We start from the raw sequence: 21566 nt of genomic DNA, 5'->3' as shown, positions 1-21566 counted from the left end.
AAGAGCCGTATTTTTATGTACTCTGCATCGTTTCTGTTTTCTTGAATCCATTTTAATTAAGCTCTTGCCTCTACTAATACATAAATATCAAGCTGGGCATACTGGCACAAGCTTGTAATCCCAGAAGCCTGGGAGGCTGAGGCAGGAGGATCACAGGTTTGAGTCTGTCCTATACAATTTAGGGAGACCATGTCTCAAAAAATAAAAAGGACTGGGGATGTAGCTCAGTGGTAGAGTACTCCTGGGTTCAATCCCTGATATCTTGGTATCTCTTCCTACCCCCCAGTAAGAAGAAAAACAAAAAACAAAAAAATCTGTCAGTCACCTATGTTCTTGTGCTAAATCCAGTGGTTACATCATTTATGTATATACCTAATAGCACATGAAGCAAGGATTAGTGAAAATATGAAGCAAAACAAAAGTCTACAATAAGAATTGCAGGAAGTTTTCTGTTTTAATGTTCTTTTTAAAAATATTTTTTTAGTTGTCAGTGGACCTTTATTTATATGCAGTGCTGAGAATCGAACCCAGTGCCTCACACATGGTAGGCAAGCACTCTACACTGAGCCACAACCCCAGCCCAGAATTGCAGGGTTTAATGCAATTATCATATTAATCAGTTTAATAATAAATGGAAATACCAGTAGTAATGTAAGAGATTTAAACAACAATAGATCCTACCAAATCTCTATCTCTGTTACGCTGCTACTTCTTTCCAAATGTGTATGGATCATTCACCTAAGTGGATGGTACTACTGGTCTGTGAAGCAAGACTCAGCAAATTACCAAGGGTTAAAAATCATATAGACTGTATTAATGACCACAGTTGAATTAAAGTAGACACTGATAACTAGCAAGTTTCTCAAATATTTGGAAGCTGGTATTTTAAATAATCCATGGGTCAAAATAGAAAAGCCATAGTGGAAATTAGAGGTGTTTTTATTATTAACCAGTACTTGGAATTGTACCCAGAGACATTGTACTACTGAGCTACATTCCTGGCCCATCTCGTTTTTTGGGATGGGGTCTCTCTGAGTTGCCCAGACTGACCTTGAACTTGAAATCCTCCTGTCAGCCTCCTATGTAGCTGGATTGCAGGTGTGTGCCACCAGCCAACCTGAAAACTAGATAGAATGTTTTGAACTGAATATTCATAACACCATATGACTCCAAAACATTGTTCAAGGTAAATTTGTTAAATGCATAGATGAGAAAATGTTAAAAATCAATGATAAAAGCCTCTATCTTAAGGAAGTAAAAGAATAACAAATTCAGAAACCAGTTATGGGATCTGGGCATAGTGGTGCATGCCTGTAATCCCAGCAACTCAGGAGGCTGAGTCAAGAGGATCCCAAGTTTGAGGCTAGCCTCAGAACTTGACGAGACCCTGTCTCATAAAATAAATAGGGGTGGAGATGGAGCTTGGTGATAAAACACCCCTGGGTTCAGTCCCCAGTACCAAAAGAATAAATAAATAAAAGCAATGAGTTACAGGGGCTAGGATATAGCTTAGGGTGGTAGACCATGTACTTTAGGATGCTCAAGGCCCTGGTTCAATCCTCAGCACCCACAAAATGAATTAATTTCATCAATATGTTTATCTCAGAAAGGGTTAGGGTTGTGGCTCAGTGAAAGGGTGCTTCCAGGTTCACTTCTCAGCAAGGGTGTAGGGGGTTCAACAGAAGAAATTCATAAACTCCTTTAGTGGTGTATCTTCTTACGTTGGCACAAGAAAAATTTCAATGACCTTTTAAAAGAAATTGTAATTTAAAATCTGCCTCCACAAAAATTCTCTTGGCCCAGTTCTGTTAAACATTTAAGGAAGAATTAAGACAGGTTTCACATAGACTTCAGGGGAAGGGGGAAAACATTTACTGATTCACTTGACGAGGTCAGCATAATCCTGGTATCAAAGGTCCATTGTGGTGGGAGTGGTGGAGAACACGGGCATCCGTGGGTCTGAGCAAAGGAGCAGCCTCCCAGCCCCTGTCCTTCTGCCTGTCTGCCTTCAAGCCAGGCCTCATTCAGCCAGCATCACCATGGCCAAGGCCAGTAGTAAGGATGGAGGCCTCCACAATGAGTTGAACCTGAGCCCCAAGAAGGGTCCCTGTCAAGGGACCCTGCCGCTGCCCCAGGGCGCCATACTACATGGTGGTACTATTCTTTCTGTGACCTCACAAATTCAGTAAAGTTAGACCTGAGTTCAAACAGTCTGCAAAGGCTGCCATCACTGGTCACCCTGCCCGTCACTGCTCAGCTCAAGAATCGGAAGTGACTGAACCTAAGGACATCCCCTTTTATCCTGTCCTGACCAAAGTGGTGGATGACTGCTTGGATGAGAGTCAGGTGTAGACAAGCTGCAGTACATGGGAGCTGTGCTGAGTGGTGGAGTCAGAGCAGCAGCATGAGACAGAGCAAGCTGAGGAGGCACAGCACCTCAGAGCCAGGGAGCGTGTATTGAAGAGAGGAACGTGAAGCTCTCAAGCACCCAAGCAGCAGCAGAGAAACTTATCATAGAATCGGGCCCAGTAGGCTCCCTCTGGCTCCCATCCCAGTAAGCTACCACCCAGGAACACCCAGCCCCAGGTTGTGCTGCAGCTGTTTTTCTGTGACAGACAGGCTGGTTCTTGGGCAGCAGAGCTTGGTAACCTTGGCTACCTGCTTTCCAGACCCTGCACAGCCATGAGATCCTCTGTTGGGTCCTCCAGCCCAGTTGCCAGCAAAGAGCTGGTCCTCTACACCCACTGCCTTCTGTCTGGAGTTTGGGTTCCTGTGTAATCTGGCTCTGCTGGGTGTTTCTCTTTGAGGAACAAGATCTCCCTATGTTACCTAGGCCGGTCTTTAACTCGTGAACTCAGGTGGGCCTCCTGCCTTGCCTTAGTATCTGGGATCACTGGTGTGTACCACCTGGCCTGGTCAGATCTTCCTCTCTTGGTGCCAGGCTTGTCATCACCAAGAGGCTGGCTGCTGATTGGTACTTGAGACTTCTTTGTAGGATTTCTTTGTTCTCTAGGGTTCCCTGGTAGAATTTGGAGAAATGGGGTTAGGGGACAGTTACCAGTGTGCCTCAAGGAACAAGTTCAGGTCAGAGAAGTAAAAGGCCTTTATTTCTCCAAAAAATGTTAAAGCTGCATAAAGAAAAGTTTTCTTTCTACTAAACAGTTGGCTGTTAGTACTTTGTTAAGCTTTTGCATGTCACAAACCCTTTCGCTCCTGGCAAATCAGTGTGATCCAGACAGTGTCACGGAGGACTGGGGCATCACCACCCTGGGTGATGAGCATGAGTGACCACATAGAATCTGAGGCTGTGGGAGAAGTCTGGCCCCTGCCAGTGGGTGACATGGCCTGCCTGCCTGGTGTGGGGCATCATTTTCCTGCCTGCCAGAATGAAGGCTGTCTCAACTGAAGTGTAGGGTCTGTCCCAGTGGATGAGTACCTTAGTCACAGGTAGCCTCACAGCCGGGAAGGCCTCGGGCAGCTCCACAGCATCCTTCCCTGCCTGTGTGGCTGGTGTGGACCTGGGACAGTTCAATCTCATACCTCAGTTAAAACCACTGCCTGCAGCTGGTAAGCAGGCAGGTCCGTACAAAGCCAGATGGCGAGAGCTCTGTTGCTATGACTGTATCACAGCCCACCCCAGCACTTGGGTTCACGTACATGTTTACGGCTGTTTGATTCTGGGCTCATTGGGGAGAAGCGAGCAGCATGGCGGAACTGGAGAGTGGTGCCTTTCCCAGCGGTGAGGGAGCAGCACACACACCAACAGGACTGCCCTTCTCCCACTGCCAGGCTGATTACTCGACAGAGACCAGAAGGGATTTCGGTGCTGTTCCCCTGATGACAGTCCTCACGTTCCCCCCTTCCCCACATCAGAAGAGCTTGTCAGTTAAGAGAGCAAGGAGGATTGCCACTGTGATCAGCCCCACACAAGAAGTGACTTTGGTTTTTCCTCCCCCAGGATCTCTCCCTTGTGCAGGTCCACTCCTTGCTCAATCACAGCATGTTCCTAGAGCCATCGTTGGCATAAACAAAGCACACAGCAGATGCAGAATTCAGTGCTTACGCCTGTCCCTTTGCTGCCTGTGACAGCTCAGTGGCTGATAGGGTGACCTTGACACACCTAGCCCAGTCAAGCCAGCTCAGCACTGGTTGTAGGGTAGCTTCCTAGAACAGATGCTGAGGTTCTTGGGAGTTTCTACAATTATTATTAAACATGTATCTGACTGGGGGGAAATTCATATAATTCATCACACTAACCAAATAATGGTGGAAGGCCACAATCTCCTTGGATAAAAAAAAAGCACTTGATTAAATTTCATCTCACCAGCTCAGATGGGCATGTCTTCAGGAGTCTGGGTGTGTATGCAAAACCTATTCTGGCATCTTGCTCACTGGCAACAGAGGCCTTCCCACTCAGGATCTCTGTGCAGGATTGTCCTGACTATCCTAGACTACGCAGTAGAGAAGAAAGTAAAGCAGAAATACGTATTTTTTATAACTGAGAGCATAGAGCTCAGGGTTCTCAGTCCTTGTATAAAGCTGGTAGACCAGTTGGCACTGGCTCCCTCACTCCTTAAAATACTCTTCGACTTGACTGTCAGGGCTCCAGGCTCTTCTCCCTCTTTGACTTCTCTTCCAGTGTCTGGCTATCTTGCATGTCCCTCCAGGAGTAGGAGACCCCACAGCTGGTCTTCAACTCTCTCAGGTCCCATGAGTTTAAACACTGTCAATGTGCTAACATCTCGTGAACAGTTGCCCAATGCTCTTTAGAATATATAAGACTGAAAATAGTTTGTCGAGGGGCCATAGCATCGCCATAGTGGCATAGCACTGTGGGCAACACAGCTCTGGACCACCGCTCTGCCTCTAGTGCATTGCCTGCTCATGTCTTGTACTGAGGTAACTTGAGAGTCCATGACCTGTCTTCTCGTAAACCGTTGTGGACACACCAAGGCTGTGTGTTGTGTCTGTCTAGTGGAGCTTTGGCATTGCCACCTGGCTCACAGTTGGACATCTTTTCAGGTTTGCGCTCATTCCTGCTTTCTGGCCACTCTATAGAACATTGGAACCTGTACAGACACACATTTTCTATCCCCTTCCCTGCCTACCATTTTTTTTTCCAGCATAGCACTTAGACTAGAATGGAAAATTAAAATACGCTACCTCCCAGAGGAGAGGGCCGGGTTAAAGCACTTGTCTAGTCGTTGCTGTCTCGCAGTGTTTGTCGAGTTAGAGGTGCCCAGCGAGCAAGCGTCCAGCAGGGGGAAGCTGTGCAGAGACGGTCATCCATCAGTAGTCTTTGTTCTCCTTACAGGTCATTAAACAGCTGATGAAAAAGGAATTTACTCTAGAATTTTCACGTGATAGAAAATCAATGTCCGTCTATTGTACACCAAACAAACCAAGCAGGACATCCATGAGCAAGATGTTCGTGAAGGCAAGTAGGGCAGGTTGTAGCTGACGTGTTCTTTCAGGGTTATGGTCCTGGTGAGCCAGCAGGTAAAATTGTTGGTATAAATCTGTTAACGTCCCCAGGGTGCTCCCGAAGGTGTCATCGACAGGTGTACCCACATTCGAGTTGGGAGTACGAAGGTTCCCATGACCCCCGGAGTCAAACAGAAGATCATGTCTGTCATTCGGGAGTGGGGCAGTGGCAGCGACACGCTGCGGTGCCTGGCTCTGGCCACTCACGACAACCCACTGCGACGAGAAGAGATGCACTTGGAGGACTCGGCCAACTTCATCAAGTATGAGGTAGCTGGTGGTCTCCTCCCTCACCTGCAGGGCTTTTGTCCAGACCTGCTGCTTCCGGTAGGAGGCTAGGTGATCTCACCTGGGACGGGGCGTGGTGGTTGGTTTTTCCACAGGCCACGCACGTCACCCTTAAGGATTTAGGTTGTTGCTCTAGAGATACATAGTTAGCAATTAAATAAAAGTCTGTTGCTTTTAAGGTGGAATAATCAAGATGAGCTTCAATAAGCTTAAATAAGCTTATAAATTTACTTTCTTAATTCATGTAGACTTTAAAAAATGTTAATGGGGGATAGTTTTAAAATAGTTGATTACATATTGAAAGTTGAGGGAATTTTTTCCACTTTTCTCCTCAGACTGGAATACTCTATCAGAAAAGTGACATCCTAAAGCTCTGAATAGAAGGAACAAGCTTTGGTACTATGGGCCACCGAAGTGGCCAGTCTCAAAATGCTCTTATCAGTATGTTTTTTCCCCATTTCAGCATATTTTTATAAGAGTTTAAAGAATGATTTAGTAACAAGGGTGTGTAGTGACTTTTTTTTTTGTTGTTTTCTCTTTCTCTCAAAAGAAAATAACGGGCTAGGGATGTAGCTCAGTGGTAGTTCCACCTGGGGGGAAGCAGAAGTCCTGTTTTAACTCATCCTGTCGTCTTACTTCAGACCAATCTGACTTTTGTGGGCTGCGTGGGCATGCTGGATCCTCCCAGGATCGAGGTGGCCTCCTCTGTGAAGCTGTGCCGGCAAGCGGGCATCCGTGTCATCATGATCACAGGAGACAACAAGGGCACTGCTGTGGCCATCTGTCGCCGCATTGGCATCTTTGGCCAGGATGAGGACGTGACGGCAAAGGCTTTTACAGGCCGGGAGTTTGATGAACTTAGCCCCTCAGCCCAGAGAGATGCCTGCTTGAACGCCCGCTGCTTCGCCAGAGTTGAGCCTTCCCATAAGTCAAAGATCGTGGAGTTTCTTCAGTCCTTCGATGAAATCACAGCCATGGTGAGTGTGTGGACTCAGGTGCCTCTGGTGCCGCAGAGTCTGGTTTCCACAAATAGAATTCTAGTAGTAGCTCACTAGTGTGGAGTTTTTCATTCTGATCTCTGGGCCGTTTCTCTGAAATGCCAGCAGTTCATCAGTAGTTGGCATGTTATAAAATCCTGGAGTATCTAAGACCCAGAAAGGCCTTTTAAGCCAGAGGAACTATTTGGTAGTGTCCTTGTTAAGGGTACACAATGTTTGCACCTCTCTAGGTATGAGTATATGTGATCCCAGTGACTCAGGAGGCTGAAGCAAGAGGATCCAAGTTCAGGGCCTACCACGGCAACTTAAGGCCCTAAGCAACTTAACAAGACCTTGTCTCATAAAGGACTGGAAATGTAACTCAGTGGTATCTCTGGGTTCAGTCCCCAGTACCAAAAAAAAAAAAGCATCTTACACAAACATGCTATTTTGGGGATATAATTGGTCAGTGGTCTGTCACCCAGTATGGGACAGACCCACTGTAAATTAGCTTTGCTAATGACTGGGCTTTCTGTTTTGTTTTGTTTTTGCAATGCTGGGGATCAAACCCACATGCTGGGCAGATGCTGTGCCACTAAGGTACATCTCCGTCCCTTGCTGGCCTGGAACTTGCCATCTTCCTTTCTTAGTCTCCCAGGTAGCTGAGATTATAGGCCTGTGTGTGCCACTATGCCAGGCTTACAACTTCACTTTTTAAAAACAGTAATTTTCGTTTTGAAACAATATTAACAGGTAAGCTCTCCTCCCTCCCCAACAGGTAACTACCATTTTGAAATTGAATTTAGTAAAATTGTGAAAAGCAGACATGGGAGTGAACATTTTTTATCTGTGAACAATATTTGGTGTTTTTGCATGTCTTTGAGCTTTTTTTTTTTTTTAGTTGTTGATGGACCTCAATTTAATTTCTTTATTTATATGTGGTGCTGAGAATTGAACCCAGTGCCTGACACATGCTAGGCAAATGCTCTAACACTGAGCCACAACCCCAGCCCTGTCTTTGAACTTTATAAGAAATCTATACCTTTTCTTGAATTTTATCCATTTGGACACATTTGACTGCCACATAGGTTGTGTTTTTGGTTTTGGTGTAAAATATAGAGATAAATTTCAAGTCCCCTTTGTTCCCAAACTCTCTGAGGTCTCTGGTAAAATATGATTTTTTTTTTGTGTGTGTGTGTGTGTGGTGCTGGGGATTGAACCCAGGGCCTTGCACTTGCGAGGCAAGCACTCTACCAACTGAGCTACATCCTCAGCCCTGGTAAAAATATGTTTGACACCACCTTATAAAACAGGAATTCTATAGCCTTTCACCTAGAGAGACCCACAGATGTCCCCCTGCACCTGATCAGTGCCCTGGGGTGTGTCACACAGAGGAGTCCCAACCAACCGTGGCTTTCCCTTTCAGACTGGTGACGGAGTGAACGATGCTCCTGCTCTAAAGAAAGCTGAGATTGGCATTGCCATGGGCTCTGGCACTGCAGTGGCTAAAACTGCCTCTGAAATGGTCCTGGCAGATGACAACTTCTCCACCATCGTGGCTGCTGTCGAGGAGGGACGGGCAATTTACAACAACATGAAGCAGTTCATTCGCTACCTCATCTCATCAAATGTGGGGGAGGTTGTCTGGTGGGTTCTGACAGTACTGCTGTGTTCTCTTATCCACTGCAGAGTTTGAGATGAGCAGTTGCTCCCAGTGTGCTCCCTGCACCGTGGCTGCTTTGGTCTTTGTGCCTGATTTGGGGACAGGAAGGGAACGGGGATCCCTTGAGGAAGTAGTTCAACTTCGGGCCTTATGAGGGGGTGTCTGCAGCTGCCCTAATGTGCAGAGAATTCTGTAGTGCAAAAACAGGTCTGAATTAACCAGATAAAGTTGCAAAAATTCTTGTCCCTCTAAAAGTTACCTTTAACTCAAAATGGGGTGTCATTGATATTCTGTGATTGCTAAGTTTATCACAGGTGATTCTTGCTGCTGTCTGTTGTGGGTTGCATGGAGGAACCAAGGGGTGATGGTGCTATTAAAATAGTTCTCCAGAGTCACTGAGGTCTTTGTCTTCTCTTCCTTGGGGACAGTATTTTCCTGACAGCAGCCCTTGGGTTTCCTGAGGCTTTAATTCCTGTCCAACTGCTCTGGGTCAATCTGGTGACCGATGGCTTGCCTGCCACTGCACTAGGGTTCAACCCTCCCGACCTGGACATCATGAATAAACCACCCCGGAACCCAAAGGAGCCACTCATCAGCGGGTGGCTGTTTTTCCGTTACCTGGCTATTGGCTGTGAGTATAGTTTTTATGTTAATTTTTAAACAAAATGTTTATGGGCCAAAATTCTGTAAATTTATTCCTTTAAAGTGTCTTTTTTTCCTATGTCCATATTAGGGTAGCAAAAAATGAAAGGTGTTCTCTTTCAGTTCTTAGATAATTAAGGATGAAACTGAATCTCCATTTCCGTAAGAAGAGAAAGGACTGACTGTGTGCACCCCCAGCCAATGGTACACACAGGGACTGTTGTAATGACCTGTAGACCTCATCTTCCTGACCAGGGCTTGGTCTTCTTCCCCATGTCATAGGTTAGGGAAGCAAGGCCCAGAGAGATGAGGCTACTTCCTTAAGATCCCACATGAAGATGTTTAATTTCAATAACACACTCAAAATCCAAAAGGCTCATATGCTCCAGAGTGAAAGATTGTTGGCCAGTTTCCTCCAGCCTTGACAGTTGGTCATGTACCGTGTTCCTGTCCACAGACTCCAGCGATCACACAGTCCCCTTGGCTTCATAGAAATGATAGCATGCCGTACTTTGCTGTGTGCTAAACATTGCTTGGCGGTCTTCCCATCTGGAATACGTTCCCTGGCACCCTGTGTAGCTGTGTCTTTCTTGTGTCCAGCTGCCTTGGTGCTCCGTGTGGTTCTGGGGTTATGGTATGTGCACTTGTGCTTTTCAGTTGGTGTTACCATGAGGCTCATCTCAAGTTTCTGTTGTGTTGCTTCCTTGTGATGAGCTCTCTGAATTCGCTGCCAAGAGAGTGGCCCCAGTGTGCCGGCTGCTGCTCTGACTGTTCCCATGGAAAGGTTCTCCTAGGCCTTTAATGGAACAAATAAGTAACAACTAGACAGCATCAGATTGCCCAGAAGTTATGGTGTGACCTGGCCCCCCAGAGCTGTGGCTTTGTGAGGACAGTGTGCCTGTGGATTTAGAGCACACACTCGATATTAGAAGGTGCCCTGAGTGCAGAGGTCGGAGGGTTCCTCACAAATTCTGAAGGGAGCGGTGCATAGATCTTTTGTACGATAGACAACCTGTTCTTCCAGAACCCTGTGGTCCAGCTGCTCCAGCTGCGAGCAATTCAGAGAAGCGGCAAGGGCTCCGGTGCCAACGTGCATCCTCGTCTTTCACCTTTGTCCTCAGGATTGGCTGGGCAGCATCACCTGCAGCAGGCAGTGCAGGGCGCAGCCCTGAGTCACAGCATCCTGTTTGTTCCCAGGTTATGTCGGCGCTGCTACCGTGGGTGCTGCTGCGTGGTGGTTCATCGCTGCCGATGGTGGTCCGAGAGTGTCCTTCTACCAGCTGGTATTTAGTCCCCTTCCTTTGTACCTTCCCTGTGAAGCGTTGTGGGCCCTCGGTCTTTCCCTGGTTTGTGTCTGTTGAGTCATCCTGAGGCTCAGAATACATTTATGTTCAAGATGACTCTGGCGGACCAGGGCTGCTCTGGGAGGTGGGTAAACCCACGGCTGTTCTGGCCTTGGCGTGGGATTTGGTGCCTGGACTTTAGAAATTTATTTGGCTGATTGGAATTTGATTGGACTTTTGCAGAGTCATTTTCTACAGTGTAAGGAGGACAACCCAGACTTTGAAGGAGTGGATTGTGCAATCTTTGAGTCCCCGTACCCAATGACAATGGCGCTGTCTGTTCTAGTAACCATAGAGATGTGTAACGCCCTCAACAGGTTAGTCTTTGCAGCACCGAGGCCAGAGTGCTGACCACTGGGTGCTAGGGCTTGTGTCATGGTCGATGGAGGGTCACAGGAAAGCTCTCCTCTCCCACAGAAAAGAGAACAAGCAGCACTGGTTTAAAAGCCTAAGCTGTCGTCACCTCCAGGAAGTAGTGGGAGTGCTTAGCCGCGTGTTTCAGAGCTTTTCTTTAAAAGGAACAGGAGGCCAAAAATAGCATCAGTACATGAGCCAACACCCACAGGGAGCGAGCTCTCGCCCTTCAGCATTAAGGCAAATGGTATCATCCAATTAGCCAGTGCCCAAAATGGAAATTCTAAATAGCCCAAGCATCCAGGGCAGTGGAGACAGCTATACGCCTGCAGAGATGGGATCTGTGTCCCGAAGCCTTGGTGTAAAATTGGCAGTTTGTCCTACATCTGAATGTTCTCCTCCTTAACTTTGCCACCATGAAACTCAAGTCCCTAAAATCAGGTCAGTGGCTGATGCCTACGTAGCAGCCACCTTACTGAAGTGTAGTTGGGTGTGGTATCTGGCTGCCACGGACACGTACCTTTGCCCCTTTGGTGAGTTCACCTCCCTGCCCTTGTTCTTCAGCTTGTCTGAAAACCAGTCCTTGCTGAGGATGCCCCCTTGGGAGAACATCTGGCTGGTGGGCTCCATCTGCCTGTCCATGTCGCTCCACTTCCTGATCCTCTATGTGGAACCCCTGCCAGTAAGTGATTGTGGGACCCCAGGCTGGGAGCTGGCATCACCTGTCTGGCAAGTTTGAAGTTTGATGAGGCGGCTTTGTCTTAGCTTATCTTCCAGATCACACCGCTGAATCTCACCCAGTGGCTGATGGTGCTGAAAATCTCCTTGCCAGTGATTCTCATGGATGAGACACTCAAGTTTGTGGCCCGCAACTACCTGGAACCTGGTAAAGAGTGTGTGCAACCTGCCACCAAATCCTGCTCGTTCTCGGCATGCACCGATGGGATTTCCTGGCCGTTCGTGCTGCTCATAATGCCCCTGGTGGTCTGGGTCTATAGCACAGACACTAACTTTAGTGATATGTTCTGGTCTTGACTGACAGCTCTACATACAGAAGATGTTTAACTTAATCAATTTTTTATTGTTTAAAGCAACTGTCTATTTCTGCTGAATTTTCACATGAACATATTGTCTGGTGAAGGAGGTTTCATACTCTAGATTTTGTTTTGCTTTTTCTGACTCCAGTGGGGCAAGATTTCCTTTTTTTATACACATAATTAAAGTGTCCATTGACATGTACAGAGAACTAACACTATTTTATGCAAATATTTTTTTGTAGATGAAAAGCATGTACAGTGTTCTGTTTAATACTCATCCTTGTATAAAAATAGTTGAGCCAGCAGACATTGTCAGCAATTAATTGGCAGCAGACTTTAGGAAACGAATGTGTGTTTTTAAAAAAAAACAAAAACAAAAAACAACTAAATAGCATGTATTGTGTTTTTTGCATGATTACCTGGATTTAATTTGATATCACAGTCTAATTTTTATTCATAAGCCAATTTTTCTGCACTGAGCAGAGTCCTGCTACCTCAGTCAGTATTTTTTGGTTTGCCACTTCCCGCACCCTCTCGGCCTCCTTTCACACCCGTCCCGCCCCGCCCCGCCCCACCTGGCTTCTTCTGTAGGGTCTTGAAGGTTCTGTTTACATCAGTCTTCACGAGAGGTATGCCTGTCTCGCTTGTGCAGAAAACATTGTTCCGGATTCAATCAACTGGGTTTATGTCCCTTCACATAGTTTTTAAGGTTATTTATTTAAATGTCTAATGTATTTTATTGTAACAGACATTGTTTTGCCAACATTGCCTAGATCTCAATGGCACTTCACAATCTAGTTTAAAAAGAGAAAAATAAAACATTTTAAATGGACAGAAAATAACTGTCTTGTTCTTAACCCTTAAATTGCTCCCCTTGAACTATCAGATTGATAGTCCACCTTTCTCTTAAGTTCTTAGCTCAGAACCTCAGTATAATATGCTTGAGGGGACGTGGGGTCCTGTTCTGCTGCATAGGTAGTTGGGAATTTTATTTTTTAATGTATAGGCCCAAGTCGTCATCTTAACATACATTTTACGCAAGTTTCTGCTGGCCTGTTGTACGTAGCCTGGTGTAAGGAATATAAGGGCAAGCGTGTGTGTGTGTGCGTGTTTTGTAAAATCTGTAAATAGCACATGACCAAATGAACATATTGTATAGAACTATTTTTATTTGAATGTGGCACTAACCACCACCATTACTCTGATAAATGTTTGCGCATGTTCAAGATCAGTCTGACCAACAGTGTATGAGTCATTAACAGTCCTAACTGTGGTGTTTTCCTCCAATGCCTTCCAACATCCATCAACTAACGTGAGTATTTTCTTCTCTGGAACTTGGATGCTTTAGCTAAAGGTGACTGCCACCAAGTGAGATAGTCCTCTTGTGTCTGATGCTAGTGTGCTACATGACAGCTCCCACTTGGCAGGTACGGGAAGTCTCGACTGCCAGTGGCCTAGGAGGCTTGGGTGCAGTACAAGCTGACTACAGGTGCTGCTTAGGACAGGGCTCCCATAAGATGCGGGGAGGGGCCAGGATGGGGGTGTAGCGTCACTCATAATCCCCGCTGCTCAGGAGGTAAAGGCAGGAGGGTCACAGATTCCAGGCCAACTTTGGCAACTTAGTGAGAAACTGTCTCCAAAAATAAAAATGGGCTGGGGATGTAGCCCAGTGGTAGAAGGGCCCTGGGTTTAATCCCCCATCTCTAGAAATTAAAATTTCAGTTAAAATGGAAGAGGGCTTTGGTTCTTTATCAGCTGCAGGAAGTCACCCCAGAACATTGTTGCCTTGTTTGTTAAGCAGAAGGCTAGCAGCACAAAGTGACTGAAAGAGTGAACTGGGGCATCAGTAGGCTTGTCTTAAATAGGCCACCTTTTTTCGCCTTTCTGGGTCACATCCTTTGTGACTAAGCTCACCTTCACTACCAGGGCGTGTCCACGCCATGAGGGGTGGCTCTGCTGGCCCAGCAGGCCTAACCATTAGCCAGAGTGAGGAGGCCTGGTGGCCCCTTCCCCTTCCTGAGACCCTGACTTCTCAGGAAGGTCCTTGGGCTCTTGTCACGGGGGTGGCCAGAGGTGATGCAGATGGAGTGGGGGGTGCGGGTGTTGAGCAGAAGGGGCAGGTTCCTAGGTCCAAGGCTGTGGAAGCAGACCTTGGAAACTAAAGGCACGGTCCCTGTCGGGCAGGCTGCACAGCTTTCAAAGCTGCCTACGGGGAGCTGTGGCTCCCGGGAAGGGAGGCAGCTTTGCCCACGAAGAATGAGACGAGAAAGGTCGAGTAAATGAAGTGCAAGGAGGACGTCTGAACCACCAACCAAAACAGGACGTCAGAGTGGCCGGCGGCGCACTGGGTAGTGGCAACCAAGCCAACCAAAGAGTCGGCTTTTCCTGGCCCAGTTTTTGGTGCCATAGGCTTTACAAAGTTGAGTGGCGTGGCTGCTGCAGGGGACATGCACTTCCCAGCGGCTGTGGTTCCCACTGCTGTCCTGAGCAGGCCACTGGGTCCCCAGCAGTGCTGGCCACAGCAGCAAACATTCAAGCACTTCCTCCCACTCAGCCGAACTCAGACCAGGGCAGCACCGGGAGCACAGGCACCCCCCCCCCCGCCTCAGGCCTCCGCTGGCGCCCAGCCCTGTCTTCACCCAGCACCCTCAAAAAGGGACAGTAGTAAGTGGATGGCAGTGTCACCTTCAGCCCTGTGCACCTGGTGTGGGCAACTCCGGCCCAGGACCTGGCTCTGCATCCCCTCCCGAGCACCAGGGCTGCCAGCGCCGCCTCTTCAGCAGACCTCTGTCCTGGGCCCGTAGGACAGTGCGGCTCACGCGGGCCCAAGTGGGTAGTACCAGTCCATTCCAGAGGGAGCTGCCGAGAGCCAGGGCCCTCCTGCAGCCCAGGCACCGTGACCAGCTAAAAGTCATGACTGTCCTTGCACTTAAGCCACCAAATTTTGTCAAAACCAATAGCCCGAAGTCCACACTGAGGGAAGTCTTGGGGCTGCAGCCAGGACACAACAGTGTCCCTTTGGTACTGGGCAGAGCTGGGCCCGTGGGAGGGCCGGCGGGTGGGAGCTGGAAGGCCCTGTGCTGCTGCCACATGGCTCACCCCCATCTGCCTCACCTGCATGGCTGACCAAGACCTGTCCTCTGGCCTGTCACCGCTTTCACACCTGAAGTGGTTTAAGTTTCTGCCTCATAGGGTTCATTCTGAGTCAGTGTCCTTCGCTGTGTAGGCAGATGACACAGGGCACTGTCATTGAGCCAGTGCTTTTACATGGGAGCCAGCATGGACAGTGCCTTGGGGACAGTTGCTCAGAAAAGCTGTTCTTGACATGCTGAAGATCAGGTTGTCACCGTGGGGCTCTAGGTAGTTCTAACATTTCCTCCTGGAATTTCATGAAGCTGATTTCCTCTCTCTTTCCTTTTCAGCAATACTGGAGTAACCGCTTCCTAAACCATTTTGCAGAACTGTAAGGGTGTTCGGTTGCGTGCATGTGCGTCCTTAGCAACACATCTGCCAGCCCTCTGCATGATTGATGTTGGGAAATGAGAAAAGTAGAAAACGTTCCCAGCTCGTGTGTGATGTGGAGGAAATGTGTATTACCAATGGGGTTTTTAGCTTTTAAATCAAAATAATATAAATGTACAATTTAGCTTATCAGAAAGCCTCTTCAGAGAAGTTTGGTTTCTTTGCTGCCAAGAACAGTGAGGTTCTGAAAACCTTATCCAATAACTTAGGAGCAATCAGCCAAGTCTCCACATTTCTCTGTGCAAAATGTCATTGCTTCTCTAAATGTACAATATTAAATTGTAATGCATGCCTTCAGTTGTAAGTAGCCAGATTTCTCTACAGTGACATTGAAAATGCTACTTTTTAATTGGCCCTGTACAGTTTGCTTATTTATAAACTCATTAAAAACACTACAGGTATCGAATGGTTAAAATGTAGGCCTCCAGTTCATAACTTCAGTTATTTTTGAGTGTGCAGAAAGCCCACACCGTATTAAATGTAACTTATTTAATGAAATCAGAAGCAGTAGACAGATGTTGGTGCAATACAAATGTTGTGATGCATTTACCTTAATAAAGTGCTAAGCGTCAGCTTACCCCAACGCATGTTTGACTGTAGACTGTAAATAGAGATCAGTTCACTTCTCTGTGCTGTAACAGGCATTGCACAGACATGGTTTCAGGTAAATAAATCTATTCTACGATAACTGCTCAGTGTGGTACCGTTCTGTAGGAGGGCGGTGGTGGGCACCCAGGCTTCTGTGGGTACAGGGGCTGGAACGCCTTGGACTGGACTTGACGGGCAGGTGAGCAGAGTAAGAGGCCTCTTGGGTGAAACATCCCATGAGAGCCCTGCTCTGGTTCCTTGCTCTCCAGGGCGGACACCTCGCTGGTCAGTGTGAAAGCCCAGCCGGCGTGGCAGCGCACATCCTAATCCCAGCCACCGGGAAGACAGGCAGCAGGAGGAGCCCAAGTGCTGGGCCAGCCTCAGCAATGTAGTGAGGCCCTGTCTCAGGAAGGGCTGGGGGTGTGGCTGAGTGTTAAAGGGCCCTGGGTTCAATCCCTGGTACCAAGAAAGGAAGAGACTCACGCGTTCAGCACCTGAAAGAATGTGCAGGCTGGAGCCACCAGAAGAGGCTTCTGATACTGTTCAAATGCAAAATGTGAGATGCTACAGTCCCTGCTGTGGCCAAAACAGCTGCTGGCTGTATCAGTTTAAGGATGAGTGCGTATAGGCTTGGGGTGGGGCTCTTCCCAAATTCCCTTTGATCATTTGAAAAATGGCAGGACCAGCCTGGCGGTGCACATCCCTAACCCCAGCCGCTCAGGAGGCCGGGCTTTGAGACCAAAAACGGGCTGTGGTAGCTCAGGGGTGTAGAATTGCCCAACATACATGCAGCCCTGGGTTGAATCCCTGACACTCCCACCCCTGCCAAGAAAAGGACATAAGGACAACAAAAAAGTTCCCTTACCAGCTGTGCTGATCAAGGAAAAACATTTGGTGAAATCTAACATCCAGTCTTTTTTTCTTGGTGGAGGACCCAGTACCTTTATTTTTATGCAGTGCTGAGGATGGAACCCAATGCCTCATGCTGCTAGGCGAGTGCTCTGCCCCTGAGCTGCAGCCCCAGCCAACAACATCCATTCTCAAACATAAAACTTGCATCCATGACTCAACAAAAACACTGAAACACTTGGAAATTACACTGATGTCCAGCGCTTAACTGCTCTTCTGAAGATGGCAACGCCGCCGGATCAGAAAGGGGAAATGCCTCAGAATGAATGAAAGGCAGCCAAGGGTCACTGGATAAGTGGGGAGACCTTGTTCCTGGACAAGCTGGGGCGTGGTGCCTCCGGGAGTGGTGGAGGCAGGTCGGGCGCGGTCTGGAAGACACTGGCGAAATCCAGCAGGCTTATTGTCAGTGGTGAGAGGGGCCGAGGAGAGGAGCGAGCCACTCTTCAGGAAGCAGGACTGGGTGCTCGCACGCCTCACGACAGGCGGTGCCGTGGGTCGTAGGTCAGTTTTGTGAGTGGTCAGCGTGGAAGAAATTCCTGCATTCCTCACACCCAATGGATTGCAAACAGATCAGAAGATTTAAAAAATAAAACTACACCCCCAAAGAGCAGCGAAATGGCCCACGGGAGAACTTGACTAGTCTGTCGATGTGGAAAGATGTTCTGCACTGGCAAAAGTCGCGAGGTAGCTGATGCCCGTCAATTGAAAAATTACGTCTGCTGGTACCAAGGCCATGGCAGCCTCCCTGGATGGCTGCTGGGAGCGTGACCAGTGACAGCCACTGAGAAAACACCAGGTTCTGGGGAAACCCACAGGTGCTGTCAGCTTGCAGCACAGCAGGGCCACACCACAGTGTTTGCAGAAGGGGTAAAACTTCAGCGATCGGCAGGAGGAGGAAGAGGTAAATAAATGGGCGCTCCCGAGTCTTCCTTGACCACTGTGAAGGTGGATCAGCTCACCCGGTGCAGGGGCCACGCCTGCAATCCCAGTGACTGCGGAGGCTCAGGCAGGAGGATGGCCAGTTTGAGGCCAGCCTCAGCAACTTAAGAAGGCCCTCAGCGACTTAGACCCTGTCTAAAAATGAAGTGGAAGGAGGACGTGGCTCCATGGTGAAGTGCCTGCGCTCGGGCCCAGACCTGGGTGGCAGGGGTCAACCTGTGTGTGTCTGCAGGGTGGAGGGCACGCGGGCTTTCTTCTCGGGTGGCTGGAAGGGCAGCGGCCAGTTCTGGATTGCTGACACCATTCCCCTGTGAGAAGCCAATTCCAGGGGCGACACACGCGAGCCCTGAGAAGGCTGCAGTGCCAAAGGGACATGAGCTGGAACAGTCGTCTTGAGCACAACCGGAGGGTGACACCGGGGAGGACAAAGGGGAAGAGGAGGGCGGCCAGGCCCTCCTGGTTCCTCTGCTGCTCCACCCTGCAGCGTGGGCTGCGCACAGTGACTTCCTCCCAGAAAGTGCAGTGTGCACAGTGGGCAGTGTGCACAGCGTGGCGGGGCCACAGCGGGCAGCGCCCAGCCAGGCCAGCAGGGCTAGGAATGTGCCTGGACGTGTCCAGACCCCGAGCAGACGCCCTTGATCTGGGTGGCGCTGCCCCTCTGTGGTCTCCCTCCCCAACATGACCTCAGTCTAGCCACCAGAAAACTGCTGACAACCCCAGACGGCCAAGGTCATCACAACGGGGAGTGGGAGACGTCCAGTCGCCAAAACCCAACCCGTGATGGTGACGCGGTCTGAGTGGCCTCCCAAAGCAGCAAGTGAAGGGGCAGGTGTCCCGAGGGACGTGGGCCGCCCAGGTGAGGTCCCCGTGGTTTCTCCCTCCTGGTAGAGAGCAGCCTTCCAGGGCAGCGGTGTCCTTCAGGGGCCAGCACGCCCAGACGCCACCCGAGACGGGGCTGACCTGGGTCCGGGAACCACTCTGAGCCCGGAGTCAGACAAGAGGAGGCCCCGGATCCACGGATTCGACGAGCCTAAGGAAGCAGGGCGGGGACCTGGGAGGCCGTCACAGGGCCTGCCACCAGCCCCAGCTGTAGGGAGCTCCGGGCTCATGTCCAACCCGAAGCCCGCGGGTGGGTTCCCTGGGTAGAGCGGCAGCTGGTGAGGCTGTCCTCTCTGGAGGCGCGAGGGAGGCCGCAGTGGGGCCACACAGCCCAGCCAGGCCCGCCCCCTGGGAAGGTCCAAGAAGTGCGCCCCCCTGCCTCCCAGGGCCCTGGGGGAATTTGCCCAAAGAAGGGAAAAGATATAAGCAGAGAGAGGTCGCCAGAGGGTTGTTTACAGAGAGGGACGTGGGAAGATTTAAGTGGCCGCGAGACCTGCGTCAAGATGACGCTGCCCTGGCCAGACTGTCTGGCGGCCTCCAGCCCAGCAAGCTGAGGAAGGGCCGCGGGAACCGGCGAGGTGTGCCCGAGTGGCCCTTCCCTGCAATGGCGTTCACGGCCAGGGAGTCGCTTTCTGCTACCGTGACCAGACGCCTGGGGAGAGCGACTAGACGTCTCTGGGCTGACAGTTTCAGAGATTCAGTCCCCAGTTAGCCACCTCCTCTGCTGTGGCCCAGGGAGAGGCCGAGCATCATGGCGGGAAGCGGGGCCAGGAAAGCCGCTCAGCCAGGGCAGCCGGGAAGGAGGAGGGCCATGGGGGAGAGGGACAGCCAGGAGCCAGGGACCCCAGTCAAGCCAGGATCAGTCCTGACCAGGGCACAGTGTCGCCACTTCCCCTCTGAACGTGGCTGCGTCGGGGACACCCGTGTCCCAACCCAGCAGCTCAGGGCCAGACCCTGCACCGGTGCAGAGCCAGCAGCCCCAGCCTGCTCCCCAGCTGAGCGGAGGTAGGACAGCTAGGCCCAGGGACAGTGGCGGAGCACCACTGTGGGAGCCCCGCACACGGAGGCAGAAGGCAGACCGGCGTTGGCACCCCACCTGACCCTGGAGAGCGTCACACACACCAGGACACAGGAATGTCCCAGCAAGGAACGTCATGCCAAAACCCATCCCCAACAGCACAGCCGTGACAATCACAAGCCAGACTGCAAACAATGGCAGTAGCAGAAGGGCTACATTGTCCCACCCATAGGATGAGACCCCTGCGGCAGGTCACAAAAAATAAAGAAGGGCACCTGGTCTCGCGGTCTGGGAGCTGGCCTTGATGCAGGAGGACGCAGGCTGGGAGCGACGTGTCTAGCTCCTGCCATGGCCTCGACTCGCTAACGGCGTGTTGCTGATTGAACATGTTACGAACCCGCTGCACCTCACAACAGCTCGGGTGTGCTAATGGGTGATCTGGGTGGTGAGATCATACTGGGGATTGAACCCAGGGGGACTTAACACTGAACTGAGCCACATCCCCAGTCCTTTTAATTTATTTTGAGACAGGGTCTCACTCAATTTTGAGGCTGGCCTCAAACTTGCAATCCTCCTGATTCAGCCTCCCAAGTTGCTGGGATTACAGGTGTGCACTACCATACCCAGCCAATTTCTTCCCTTTTTAAGGCTGAATAATATTCCACCGTCTGCTGCCACACTGTGCTTACTCATATGCACTCATTGGCAGATACTTAGTGGCTCCCACCTTTTGGCTACTGTGAATAGTGCTGCTATGACCTGGGCTAGACAAGTGTCTGTTTGAGCCCTTGCTTCCATTCTGTTGGATGTTCACTCAGGACAGTTGGATCAGATGGTCACACTGTTTAAATTTATGGACCCCCAGACTTCTCAGGGGTCACACCACCGAAGGTTCCACCATCAATGCTGTTATAATAGTTATAATGTGCTGCTATTTTAAGTTTCTTTCTCTTTCTCTGTGGATCCACCCCAGGCCTCATGCATGCTGAGTACGTGCCCGACCACTGAACTCAGCCTCATGTTTTCTTTTAATGGCTGCTAAGAAACCAGACCTGTGGGCTCCGACTTATTCCTAGCACTGTGGTGCTGTGACTTGTGAAGCAGTGGCATGCTCTGCTCTGCCAAAGCAACAGCTTCTCTAACGGCCTGGGAAACCCCACGCCCTGGTTGGTGAGGACCCAGGTGAACCCAGGGCTGGTCTGCAGAGCTTGCTCAGGCCTGGAGACCTCTAGATGACAGAAGCCAGCCCTTTGTGCCCCAAGAGGTGGCAGTTGAGGCCCCACCTGCTGCCCTGGGGCAGGGAGGCTCCTGTGGGAAGCAGAAACCCTGAGTCAGGCACTTACCTCAACAGCCTTCCCAGTGTCAGGCACTCCAGGTGACCTTGCGCCGACCGCTTCTCCAGAGGCTGCAGCGAGGTGCATGTCCAGTCTGGCCTCATGGCCTGTTGTCAGTGGACAGTGCAGCCCCTGCTCCACAAGCCTGAACACAGAGGAGCTGGTCACGGACATAGCTTGCAGCAAGCTCTGGGGAGTGGCTCCCCAGGCCTGGGCCTGCCCCAGGTGAGCCGAGCAGGCTGTGAAGCCACAGGTGGGGCATGTGGAGGCAGTTACTTCTACCACGGGTGGATGCAAGGGTAGAGCCCCTGGGCGTGGCTTCCGGGACCCTGGAGCGCCCCTTTCCCAGGTGTCTTAATGTCTGGTCCAGGGAAGCCCTGCAGAGAACAGGAAGTCAGGGTGGGCAGTGACTCGTGATGCGAGTTCTGGGCCCCTGGGCCCTACCCTGCACCTACACTGAGGCTTGCTGCTGGGCCTGACCATGGGCATCCCTGAGAAGCTTGCTAGTTCGAGGACTACAGGTTCGGGCAGAAACCGGCCTCAGTCTGAGAACTTAGAAGCAGGGATGACTCCCCACTGGCCCTGTGAG

The 21566-nt window shown here is 50.1% G+C and overlaps 1 protein-coding gene across 2 annotated transcripts in view; it reads left to right on the top strand.

Moving 5' to 3' along the window:
* Positions 1-15998, top strand: part of Atp2a2 (ATPase sarcoplasmic/endoplasmic reticulum Ca2+ transporting 2) — a 53669-nt gene extending 37671 nt beyond the window's left edge. Inside the window, exons 12-21 of one of the 2 annotated variants that reach the window (XR_007109706.1) lie at positions 5315-5437; positions 5536-5754; positions 6414-6749; positions 8176-8396; positions 8841-9043; positions 10252-10337; positions 10581-10714; positions 11316-11433; positions 11517-13100; positions 15211-15998. Coding sequence is in view for 1 of the 2 variants with exons in the window: in XM_047559843.1 (XP_047415799.1) it covers positions 5315-5437; positions 5536-5754; positions 6414-6749; positions 8176-8396; positions 8841-9043; positions 10252-10337; positions 10581-10714; positions 11316-11433; positions 11517-11637; positions 15211-15224 (1575 nt within the window). In the remaining variant the exon portion in view is untranslated. The remainder of the gene's footprint in view (positions 1-5314; positions 5438-5535; positions 5755-6413; positions 6750-8175; positions 8397-8840; positions 9044-10251; positions 10338-10580; positions 10715-11315; positions 11434-11516; positions 13101-15210) is intronic. The other variant, XM_047559843.1, reaches the window with a different exon arrangement.
* Positions 15999-21566: the final 5568 nt, after the last annotated feature.

The sequence above is a fragment of the Sciurus carolinensis genome, chromosome 8, assembly GCF_902686445.1.
Source record: "Sciurus carolinensis chromosome 8, mSciCar1.2, whole genome shotgun sequence".
NCBI classification, from domain to species: domain Eukaryota; kingdom Metazoa; phylum Chordata; class Mammalia; order Rodentia; family Sciuridae; genus Sciurus; species Sciurus carolinensis.
This window is presented reverse-complemented; position numbering and strand designations above follow the sequence as displayed.